We start from the raw sequence: 13,311 nt of genomic DNA, 5'->3' as shown, positions 1-13,311 counted from the left end.
ATTAAATGATACCGACATACTTACTGAAAATGAAGACTTAGTTTCAATCATTACGACCTCAAGTGAGTGCTGACAGTCAAAATAAAACCAAAACTTTGTCGTCTCTAAATTAGAACAAAACAATATTTAAAATGATAAAATGATATTCACTTTCGCATTCATTTTTCATAGCCTAGGCTCGTACAAATTTGAGTACGAAAAACGTCGTCTAAACTAGGAATACATACTGTAAAAGCTTGTAATTATTTCGTAAATATTAATTCTAAGACACATACTCCTATTTGAATAACAACACAGGTAAGTCATACATTTATATGCTATTACGCCTGCTGCTTGATTATATAACGTTTGCAAATTCGTGTCCTGTAGGTCTTAAAGACATGATGTTAAATAATCCTACCTCCTACAAATAAGGGCGAGAGATTTCGCTGATTGAGAGTTAACTCTGAAATTTATAAACAAAACACAATGAAAACTCAAATGTATAACAGCTTAATAAGATAATTATTTCTTTAAGAATGGATACGATTCTTTATCACTTAAACTAGTATAACGAACTTGATTTTTTTGTTATAGTTATAGTTATAGTAATGAATCAGTTAGTTACCAGGATATAACACTGGCTCGGGCGAAGTTGTTGGATGTTTCTGCTAAGGCTGAGACGATTTTTGCAGAAACATCCCAAAATGTCGCCGCCCCAGCCAGTGTTATACCCATTCACTAACGAGTTTCATATTGTTTAACTGTTTAATCGCAAATTCGTATAAGAAATTTGCAAAAAAGCATGTGCACTTCTCTCTATTGTGCCCTTTTACGTTTGTTTCACATGAAAACCCCCGATAAAATGAATAATACCATCTAAATTAGATGCTGTCGTAAACTAACTTACATCTTTTTTATGATAAGACAGTTGTTTTAAAGTGTTTTCGCTGCCTCCAAAAAAGAAGAAAGAAAAAAGAATAAAACAAGGTATGCAACTCTTGAAAATTTAAAGACGTCAAATGTTAGAGACGGATATTTAACACTTTGTGCAGAAAGTAATGTTGGTTCAAGATTTAAGTACTTTTCAAGTGGAATTAATTCATTCAGAGGATGTACCTTTTCATTTAAGCAGCTGTATTAATAAGAATAAATTTCAATTCATTGATTATCTTTATTTACATTTTTCAGAATGTTGGTACCGATGCCTAATTGTAAAAAAACACTGATATAGACAAGGTGCGTGCGAAAAAAACCTCAACTGTTATATATTAGTTGAGTTTCTTTCCTGTATGAATCAATTAAAAAACTTGCACATCTGTATATCAATACCGTTTTCAAATGTTCATAGAAGTTTACTGAGTATAATGGGTTAGAAAGAACAAAGAAATAATACAAACCATGCGATAACTTGTCGTTAAACGTTGTGCACATAATTTATTTTATATTAACGTTTATGTCGTATTTTGTAATAACGGATACATTTTATTTAGAGAGTAGAATAACAAGTACATTACAACCATATATAAATGAGATTGATTTTAATTAATAATTAACATGATTGCAGATGTTTAACCCCTCCAAATACATTAAAATGGACTTGTCCGTGTTACAATCTAGGCAAAATGAATTATTACTTTAGAGAAACTGTCAAATATACTGACTGAACAGCGGATAGTACATATCTGGATTTGATCAGACGGTCACAAGCTGTTTATTAATTGTTAAACAAAATCAAAATAAAGAAAGGCGACATGTTTACAAAATTATTTTTAATTATAGTTTGATGTTGGGATTAATTGAAAATGGAAAAGTGTACTGTAGGTACTTAATAGAAGATAATAGAATTGTAAACAAGCCATACCTGTTGCCGATTCATAATCAATGTTGGTAACTGAAACAAAAATCAATTAAACAAACAAAGAAAAACACCATTAACATTTGCACATTTATTGCAGAAACATATTATTTTTTTAAAATAACGGCACATGAAGATCATATTTTAATCCGTTTAAAACATAATGGCAAAATGTATCATTTTTCCTTATTATTCACAAAGCACACATTTTACACAACGTACATAAAATGCTTAAATAGTTGTTTATATTTTAATATTATTATAGTTATATATTATTCTTAGTTATGGTGGACCTTAACACATCAAAGACATAGAATTTTTTTTTCGATTAAGGTAAACAAGTTTTTTAAACAATCTAAGGGTGTAATTATCTAAAATAAGATATGCTTTAAAAAAACGTAATAAACGTAATTGTAAACTGGAAAAAACAAACCATCTCGTCATCTAGTATTTAAGATATAACCAATTAAGGGAATGTAAAACATGAATGTACGTGAACATATAAATGCATATATATTTCTTTGTTCAAAATACCACTAAAAACATACCTTTTGGTTTATAAAAACAGTATGTTAATTTCTGAGACACTGTTGACATGTCGAATTGGGAGCAACTTGTATCTGGATCCTGTAATGATTAAGAAGAACTAGAAACTAATACCAATGTTATTTTATTATATGTACATGTGCAATAAGCCATTTAATTAACCCATTACTGCATGAACATTTTGTGAAAAAAGGCTGTTTTCATTGAAAAGTCTCCCGTTACAAGTCCGAATTGCTATAAAACAATAAAAACTTTTTAAATACTAATCAAACTTGGCACAAATGTTGACTGGACAATTGCCTTTGTAACAACATGCTCAGTCTTAAATTTCCGGTTACAATGGCAACGATGGGACATCTCTAAATTGCCAAAAATCACTATTTTGCGTTAACTTTTTTCCATCAAAATTGATATCAAAGTGCTGCAACTTCTTTAGAATTCAGATAGAGTCAAAGGCTTTTCAGCGTTGGTTACACGTTACCTAATGATCGACCTTGGGTAATTTCTAGCCTCTCACATGTCCAAAATTTTCTTGCCGATGAGGGGGACTGCCGCCCCTTCCAAACCCCTAAACAGAACGGGACACACACCCCTACTGACAACCCCCTGATGTACCTTTTGGATGAGAGGTGGCACCGAAAAAAGTGCTTACATTTTTATCAAAATTTCACAAAAGGAAACATGTGTGTGGGGCCCAAACAGAACATTTTGTTCACTATTTGGGTCTGTTTGTCATGACGTTTTATTCCGCTATATATTGAAAAAGTATTCTTTGTCACGTTTTCTATTATGCAAAATACTAAAAGTTCTTAACATTTTGATAACCTTTTTAATTGGGGGGGGGGGGGGGGAGGGGTGAAAGTGTGTTGTTTCGCGTATATATGAGGTAAAGGGTTCAGGATTGCACAAAATACGGAATTTACAACTGAGCCTTTCCTGCCAACAGACTTTCGAGAAATGAGATGGCATTTATTTTATAAGACTGACACCAACAGCAATCCACTTTTTGGCTAATTTTAGAAATATGACGAAAGTTCCTTGAAAATGAAAAAAACATAATTATATATTCATGGTTCTAATTAGACATTTAATTTATTAAATACATGATAAAACTTTTGTATTTTACAAATTATATTTTGTATATACACGTGCTAATTGCCAGTCGATGTTAAATGTGAATAAGATTACATTTCGACATGTACATAAAGTTAGTTCACTATACATTATTCCTTTTTCGAATAACGAATCAGTTCCTAATTCCTTTTTCGAATAAGAAATAGGAAGCTAGTTCCTTATTCCTTATTCAATTCTAAATAAGGAACAGCAGAATTAGTATTTATATAAGATGAAACTATTGTTGGTCAGAAAACGGTTCTTTCTTTCATAAACCTGTTGAAAATTGCAGAACTCAATCATCAAAATCATTTCATAAAGCATCTGCATAAAAATATTTTGAAAGAAATGTCAAAGTCGAATTCCTTATTCCTTATTCAACTCCGATTGAAGTTCAAAAGAAAATACGTTAAGAAACACATCAGTTGCGGTTATTTTTAATAAACCTGTATCAATCATTTAAATCATTGCATAAAGCATCCGCATAAAATATTTTGAAAAAAAAAAACGGAACTTCATTCGACTCCAAATAAGGAACAGATGTAAATACGCAAAGAAAGACATCGGATTCAGTTTTAGTTATTTTTTTATAAACATGCATAATAATTGCAAGTATCAATCATTAAAATTCTGTCATAAAGCACCTGCATCAACATATTTTGAAAAAAAAAATGTTCAAGTTAATTCGACTCTGAATAAGGAACCGAAGTAAATACGTTAAGAAAGACATCGGTTGCAGTTATTTTTGATAAATCTGCATTTGAATTGCAAGAATAACTCATAATCATTTCATAAAGCATCTGCATAAGAATATTTTAAAAGAAATGTTAAAGTCCAATAAGAATACGGGAACCAGCTCCTTATTCCTTATTCAACAATAATTGCAACTGGTGCTATTCTTTGTGTATATTATGTTCCTTATTTGACTTGAACAGTTTTCCAAATAGTTGTATGCAAATGCTTTATGCAATGATTCAAATGATTGGTCCATGCATATCTTATGCAGATTTATTAGAAATAATCGCAAGAGGTGTCATTTTTTTGTGTATGTACTTATGTTCCTTATTCGGTGTTAAATAAGGAAAAAGGAGCTGGTTCCTTATTCCTTATTTGATTAGAACATTTTTTTTTTCAAGATAGTTTTATGCGGATATTTATGCAACGATTTTAATGAATGATCCTTTGCAATTCTAAAGAAGGTTTATCGAAAATAACTGCAACTGATGTCTTTCTTTACGTATGTTCTTTTGTTTCTTATTCGGAATTGAATAAGGAATATGGAACTGGTTCCCTATTCCTTATTCGACCGTAACATTTATTTCAAACTAATTTATGCAAATGCATTATTTAAAGATTTTAATGATTGATCCTTGCCATTCTAATGCAGATTTATCAAAAATATCTGCAACTGATGCCTTTCTTCACGTATTTTCTTGAGTTCCTTATTCGGAGTTGAATTAGGAATAAGGAACTGCTTCCCTATTCCTTATTCAACTTTAACATTTCTTTTAAAAAATTGTTATGCAGATGCTTTTTGAAATGATTATAATGATTTATCCTTGCAATTCTAATGCAGATTTATCAAAAATCTCTGCAACTGGTGTCTGTTTTAAACTTATATATTTCTGTTCCTTATTCAGAGTCGAATGAACTTGAACTTTTTATTCAACATATTTTATGCATATGCTTTATGCAATGATTTTAATGATTGATCCTTGCAATTATAATGCAGGTTTATCAAAAAAACAAAACAAGTTACTTCAATTGATGACTTTCTTTACGTACTTTTTTGTTTCTTATTTGCGATTGAATAAAGAATAAGGAACTGGTTCCCTATTTCTTATTCGACTTTAACATTTTTTTTTCAAAGTATTTTATGCAGATGCTTTATATAATGATTTAAATGATTGATCCTTGCAATTCTTATGCAGATATATCAGAAAGAACTGCAACTGCTGTCTCTACTGGCGTATCTTCTTCTGTTCCTTATTCGGATATTTTTATTGAATAAGGAACTGACATATTTTCAAAATATTGTTATGCAGATGCTTTATGCAATTTCTTTTTATGAGATTTAAGGAACGGGTTCATTATTCATGGATCGACTTGAATTGTTTAACTAGAAATGTCTCATCACGCCACGGATGCCCCCGCGTGCACCCACATTTCAGATGTTATAATATTAAGTTCCAAATTTGTTTTGATTGTTTTTTTTGTTGTTATTTTTTTTCATTTTAAGTTCAAAATTTATCCCTTAAAACTATTCAATGTTAACACAAACCATTTTTATTTTTTTATACAAAGTTCAAGGCACTGACACTATTCAGTGTTAACCTGTTGTAAATTGCATATTTCATATGTGTAGCCAAAGTAATGACTACATACATTTCCACAAAATATGAGTGCTGACACTGAAAATTCAAATTTTCAAGGGAGATAATTTTGTCCAAAATCATTTAACCATGGCCGAATTCAAACTTGAACTGTTAATTCCTAAGATTTATCTATATGTCAAATTTGAGTTAAATGTGTACAACCATTGGGGAGATAATGAACGGAAACTAAAAATTTCTGACTCTTTGCAAAGTGTATTCTTATGACTTATGTCTTATGTTAAATTTGAGTAAATATGTACGGAAAAGGGTAACACTATATGCCCCAGCCATTTTATGGCGGGGCATAAAAATATGACGATTCGGATGCTTTTTTCTATGATTATGATGTTTGACTTGTGCAATTTTCTCCGGTTTAATAAAAGAAAGAAGCGTTCTAGTTTTCTGATCAACCATTATTTTATCTTATATAAAAACTAATTCTGCTTTTCCAGATTTAGATTTGAATAAGGAATCAGGAACTAGTTCCCTATTCCTTATTCGAAAAAGAAATAAGGGACTGATTCCTTATTCGAAAAAGGAATAAGGAATAGGGAACTAACTTTATATACATCATTTTGACATGTATTTATTAAACTGTATACTGTTATATCTAAATAGCAATGCATATACCCAACATATTTTTTTTTAAATATTTCGGATACAATAAAATGAGAAAGCTCTTGCCTTTTCAAGCATGAAGTCAGTTTCCAACATTTTGAATGACACGTTTGCATAATAATCTCCTGTTTCCGTATAAGTCGTTCTTTTACACAACGATAATGTCAAAAACTCTTCTGAATGGCCTTCAATGGAACGTTATATTCTTTACTTTTCTTGTATGTAATCTTTACATTAGTAATATGTACACACATACAACGAAAGCAAATGAAACGGCAAATAAGCAAAGACTAGATAACCGATTTAAATGATTGAACAATATCAGTACTTGAAGACATCGACGACATTTCAGCAAAATTGCTTATTATTTAAACATGTAATTGAAGTGATGCAATGTAATACGAATGAATAACAACATCAATAATATAGTCAACAAACTATTCAGCCCATCGAACTCTTAATTGTCTGCTTATGTGTATAGAAAATCCGTGAAATAAATAATTATACATTTATATGTTATGCTTGTTTGTGGATTACCGAATTATCTTTAAAAATTATCGAACTATAATTTCAAACTTTTCAATGAAGGGACTACTTTTTAAAGATTTTCACCATATGGTACCTTACCTATAGGGACAAATATAATATCCACTCCGTTATATAAGTGGATATAAAACAAGATTTAGATTGGTAGGATGAAACTGAATTTTCTAGTTATATGTATAAATGATTTAAACAAGGGATCATGCATTTTTTTCTTTAAAATAAATAATATCATCGCTATTTAACTTTGATTTATGAATCTATTTTTCACCTCAAGACTTCCTATATTCGTGGGAATTTCGCCAGAAAATGAGGCATTGAGTGGGCAAAACTGATTTAATTATACAAATTATTATTGAGGAAATTTCATATAATTTTTTATCAAAGCATAAAAAACGAAAATTTGATTCTGTATCTTGATTTCCTCTCGTGAACTTCTAAAACATTATTCTCACGTGCAGTCACGCCACTTGTGTCAATAGTGTTTTCAAACTCACACGATGAAATAAAAATATATCTTACAACACACAAACAAACATCCATTACATATTCATTTTTTAATTTTAAATATACATACCTTCTTCAGATACTGTTATATTTGGAACAACACCATCTGGTATAAATTCAAATGTAGGCAGTTGTATACTAGATTCTTGAAAGTCTGAAAAATATAGTGATACAAAGATCAGTATGGGCTTTTTATATTTTTAAAATCATCGCCAAATATCTTTCACATCAATGATAATAAAGGAAGTGATGTAAAGATAAAACGTCGAAAAGCAAAGTGACGAAAATAATAAAGTGAAACTTGCAGACACTAAGAAATAAGTAAGTGATATTGAACACTCCGGATTTGATTAACACGAATTCAATCAGAAATTCATCAAATATCAAAAAATGAAATGAAATATACCTGAGGGACATGATACGCCGATTTTATAAATGCTGTAATTTCCTGGAATCCATTGTCCTTTATCAAGCATGGCCTCATTTCGGAACTTTACACAAAAACGAAGTATCATAATTGCTTCTCCCGAATTGATTTGCGAGATACGGTATTCACCAAAGAATTTGTCAAGAACCGCATTATCAAAATTATAGTTTGTCATATTGGCAATCAAATAGCTTTTCAACCATCCTCGCGATTGTGACTCTGGGCAGCCATATATGGACATTGGTATTGCGTATGGCCCTGGTGGCCACATGCTCTGCTTTTCCTGTCTTTCTGTAAACAGGAATTGTAATTCAGGTTAATATACATTTTAAAAGCCTTTTTTTTTAAAGGCATTTCGTCACAAAGAATGTTTACAAAATTTCAAATGTTTAAATAATATTTCATTCCGAATTTGTTTGCGCGAACCATTTTCCTTTTCATTCAAGGCCCTTAAACTATTTCGTGTTAACACAAACCTCTATTTTATACAATCATCAATGGCCGAAACTATTTAGTGTTAACCTTTTACAAATGACATACTAGTAATCCATATTTGGATAAGAAATAGTGATTTAAAAAAAAAATCTTTTCCCATTCCAATGGGAAAAGTGTCCACAAATGTCAGACCCTAACCTAATTATCTTATTATAACTCCTAAACGAAGTTTTGTGGGGGCATATAGAAGTCATCCGGTGGTCGGTCGGTCGGTTGGTCAGTCGGTCGGTCAGTTCAGCGGTCCGTTGCATTTTCCTTGTCCGGAGCAGAACTTGGAGACTAAAAGTTGGAATTCAATACAAATTCATACAATGGTCAAGCTTATTGAGAAAAAGTGCAGTGCATAAGAACCATAACTCCATCTTCCCTTATTACAGAGTTATTGCCATTTCTTACTTTTCCTTGTCCAGAGCATAACTTGAAAACTACTGGTTGGAATTCAAAACAATTTCATACAATGGTCAAGCACATTCAGGGAAAGTGCAATGCCCAAGAACCATAACTCTATCTAAAGTTATTACAGAGTTATTGCCCTTTGTTACTTTTCCATTGCTTTTTTGTCCAAAGCAGGATTTGAAGACTAATGGTTGGAATTCGATGTAACTTCATACAAGGGTCTAAAGACATTAAGAGAAGGTGCAGTGCATAAGAACCATAACTCTATCTCGACTTATTACAGAGTTACTGCCCTTTGTAAATTTTTATTATCTGGAGCATAACCTGAAAACTACTGGTTGGAATTCAAAACAGCTTCATACAATGTTCAAGCACAATAAGCGGAAGTGCAATGCTTAAGAACCATATCTCTATCTGAAGTAATTACAGAGTTATTACCCTTTGTTACTTTTCAATTGTTTTTTTTTTGTCCGAAGCATAGATGGAGACTAATAGTTGGAATTCAAAACAGCTTCATTCAATGATCAAGCACATTGAGAGGAAGTGCAGTGCACAGGAACCATGACTGCATCTTGACTCATTTAAGAGTTTTTGCCCTTTGTTACTTTTTATTGTCCAGTGCATTACTTGAAAATTAATGGTAATTATAGCATAAAATCGGCTATTTTCCCCTGTTTTGCCCATGTTATAACGGGACCGGAACCATGTGTTAACATAGTCACGCGTTCTTGTTATAGCCCGGCCTTACCTATGCGTAATACATACAGGGCCCAGTAAACAAACAAAAATGACGAGTTGGCCTTGTTTGCCAAAGAGTCATGCTCTCTTGTTATATTGAAATTATTGATTCAAGGGCCTCTATCGCATAAGGACGGCGAGCAGCATTCAAGTAACTATGCCGGAAATATGGCGTATAGACATCGTCGCTAATCTTGGTTGTCGCCCTTTCTAAGAAACGGACCGCTGTCAATGTAAACAAATGTTTGCCATTCAGTTTAACCCTCCGATTAACTTACAAAACAAGATAACACAAAATGAATATGAGAAAATGTTGTTTTATTGATGTTTATATTGACAAATGCTCTTTATACTTCTTTCAGAAAATAATGTTTAGTGCCTGATTTTTTTTATAAACGTGTGTGCTTGAAAAAAAAAACGATTCTGATGTCCTACCGTCAATCTGAAATATTTCTAGGAATTTCTGAGGGTCGTGTTTTGTCTTTGGTAGAGTAATTTAATGTTGTTTTTTTTTCTTGAGTTAATAATTATATAAATATGCCATGCTAAGCTTTGTTAAAACAATTAAAATCCGAAATTCCGTTCGGTTCTGAGCATACTTATATTTCCCCAAGATGTTGGGCCCGGAAAAATAAAACGCATACGTAAAAAATGTAGAATTGGATAAATACCGTCCGAGCACAAGGATTAATGTATGTGTTTTGTATTAGATAGACATCGTGAATCTGTTTTAAAATTGTATGCTATAATAGCGTCAACGCACATTTGTTTCGTGTTATAAAGTCTGCAGAGTCCCTCGGAACTGTTGGAGCCCTCGTCCTACCGGGCTCGGGCACCAACCGTTCCTAAGGACTCTGCAGACGTTATAACACGGAAAAACGTGCGTTAACCCTATATAACCATAACTATATCTTAAGTTTTACAAGGTTTTTTGTTACTAGTAACTTTCTCATTTCCGAAGAAGTCTTGCGGGTTATTAATCACATTTAATGATAGTTCTAGTTGTTTTTAGTTCAAGACATATAATTATATCACAAATCATCGGGCAAATACCAAATTCGAACAACAACCCCTGGGGAAATATCAACTTTGCAACCCCAAATAGATTCGCTTCGTTAATGAATTGCGATTCACGTGAACAGACACCTGTGAGAAATAAGAATAATGCAAATTCCCCATTGGAAGAAGCGTTAAACAAGAGATCACGTTAAAATTCTGTTTCAGCACGTTTTCAATCAGAGTCACAGAAACTCCGTGCATATACAGTAAGATGATCAATCTTCATATAACAATACTGTTGCTCAGTCAGCCACGCACGATAGGACAGTCAGGGAGAGACTTTTACATGTAATATCTCTACAGAAAATAGTAATAGTTATAATCACGTGAATCAACATAGTGGTGACACTAATGTAGAATTTGAAATGACAGAAATACCGAAATGTCAAGAAAAATATTAGATTAAAAGAGGCGGACTAGTCTTCCTTTTCAAATAATTTAACTGTTTGCATTTGATTATTTTTATGAAGGTGGATTGGTCCGTCATTTTATTTCTAAAGACTCCTTGATCTTTAGTTTGAGTTTTTTTAAATAAGGCAGACTAGTGCTCCTTTTCGTTTCGTAAATAAAGTGGATTAGTCTGTCATTTAAGTTATGTTTTTATATTGAAAAAAATAGATTAGTATTTGATTTGAGTTTTGACTGCAAAAAGCGAAACTAATCCTCCATTTTGTTTAATAATTTAAATGTTCAGTTTTGATTATTGTTTAGAAGGTGAATTAGTCCGTCATTTCAGTTATTTTTTTCTGAAGACTCCTTAAATAAAATGAATAGTATTTGATTTGAGTGACTAGTCTCCTTTTTATTTCGTAATTGAACTTGTTAGTTTTTAAATATGGTAAAAAAGGTTGACTAGTCCGTCATTTTAGTTAACGTTTTCAAAAGACACATTGAAAAAATACATAAATGCATAATTAAACTGTTTATTTTTTTATAATTGTTTTAAGGTGGATAAGTCAGTCATTTCAGTGAACATTTTCTTAAGACTCCTTAATCTCTAGCTTGAGTTAACTGAAAAAGGCGACTAATCCTTCTTCAAGTTTACAATGAATTTTTTTTGTTTGATTATTGTATAAATGTGGCTGTGTCATTTCATTTAATGGTTTTCTGTAGACTCCTTGATCTTTATCTTGAGTTTCACTGAAAAAGGCGGACTATCCTCTTCATGCTTTTTAATTAAATTTTGTTTTTTGATAATTGTATGAAGGTGAATTAGTCTGTCATTTCAGTGAATGATTTCTAAAGACTCATTGATGTTTATTTTGAGTTTCACTGAAAAAGGTGGACTAATCCTCCTTCATGTTTTCTTATTGAGTTTATTTTTGTTTTTGATTATTGTATAAAGGTGGATTAGTCCGTCATTTCAGTTAATGATTTCTAAAGACTTTTGATCTTTATTTTTGAGTTTCACTGAAAAAGCGGACTAATCCGCCTTCATATTTGATAATTGAAGTTGTTCAGTTTGGGTTATAAAGTTTAATTGGAGAAGGCGGACTAATCCTCCTTCATGTTTGATAATTGAGTTGTTCAGTTTTAGTTATTGGAGTTTAATTGAAAAAGGCGGACTAATCTCCTTGCGTTTTTTTTTTAGTTTGATTAAAAAGGGGGTTTGATTATAGTCCCCCGTCCCATTCCAGTAAATGATTTCTAAAGACTCTTGATCTTTATTTTTAAATTTCATTGAAAAAGGCGGACTAATCCTCCTTCATGTTTTATAATTGAGTTGTTTAGTTTTGGTTATTGTATAAAGTTGGATTAGTCTGTCCTATCAGTTTATGTTTGAAAAATGCAAAGTATTTGTTTTGACTTAGATTGAAAAAGGCGGACTAATCCTCCTTTTTGTTTTTATAGTTTTTAGTTTTTTACTTATTGTATGTATAAAGGGTGGATTAGTCCGCCTTTTGAGTTAACATTTTCTAAGATTAATTGGAGAAATATTACGTTCTTTGGTTGAGGTTACATTGAATGAGGCGGGCTAGTCCTCCTTCATGTGTTAAAATTGAACATTTTTAGTTTTTGATAATTGTGTAAAGGTGGATTAAGTCCGCCATTTTAATAATGATTTCTAAAGGGACTCTTGATCTTTATTTTGAGTTTCACTAAAAAAGGCGGACTAATCCTCCTTCATGTTTGATAATTGAGTTGTTCAGTTTTGGTTATAGAGTTAAATTGAAAAAGGCGGACTAATCCTCCTTCATGTTTTATATTGAGTTGTTTCAGTTTTTGGTTATTGTATAAAGTTGGATTAGTCTGTCCTAATCAGTTTATGTTTGAAAAATGCAAAGTATTTGTTTTGACTTAGATTGAAAAAGGCGGACTAATCCTCCTTTTTTGTTTTTATAGTTTTTAGTTTTTTATTTATTGTATGTATAAAGGTGGATTAGTCCGCCTTTTGAGTTAACATTTTCTAAAGATTAATTGAGAAATATTACGTCTTTGGTTGAGGTTACATTGAATGAGGCGGACTAGTCCTCCTTCATGTGTTATAATTGAACATTTTAGTTTTGATAATTGGTGTAAGGTGGATTAGTCCGCCATTTCAATTACTTTTTCTAAAGACACCTTGAAAAAATACTTAGTCTTTGGTTTGAAGTACATTGAAATAGGCGGATTAGTCCTCCTTTGTTTTATTTTGCTATAAGATCTTTGTTAAAATA

The 13,311-nt window shown here is 31.5% G+C and overlaps 1 protein-coding gene and 1 long non-coding RNA gene across 2 annotated transcripts; both read right to left on the bottom strand.

Moving 5' to 3' along the window:
- Positions 1–24: 24 nt before the first annotated feature.
- Positions 25–2,484, bottom strand: LOC132735437 (uncharacterized). The gene is made up of 4 exons (XR_009626451.1): positions 2,386–2,484; positions 1,844–1,873; positions 401–445; positions 25–104 (listed from the first exon to the last, which is right to left on the bottom strand). It is a non-coding gene; the product is annotated as an uncharacterized LOC132735437 (long non-coding RNA).
- A 4,032-nt stretch (positions 2,485–6,516) lies between these two features.
- Positions 6,517–8,257, bottom strand: LOC132735440 (uncharacterized; the record flags this gene model as incomplete). Its single annotated transcript, XM_060722382.1, has 3 exons — positions 6,517–6,674; positions 7,610–7,693; positions 7,946–8,257. Coding segments are annotated over 3 exons (554 nt in total), but the record flags the coding sequence as incomplete, so codon positions are not given.
- Positions 8,258–13,311: the final 5,054 nt, after the last annotated feature.

Source organism: Ruditapes philippinarum, unplaced genomic scaffold, assembly GCF_026571515.1.
Source record: "Ruditapes philippinarum isolate M1 unplaced genomic scaffold, ASM2657151v2 ctg5709_1_1_1_1, whole genome shotgun sequence".
Taxonomy (NCBI): domain Eukaryota; kingdom Metazoa; phylum Mollusca; class Bivalvia; order Venerida; family Veneridae; genus Ruditapes; species Ruditapes philippinarum.
The sequence above is the reverse complement of the archived record's forward strand: the minus strand, read 5'-3'. Positions and strand labels throughout refer to the sequence as shown.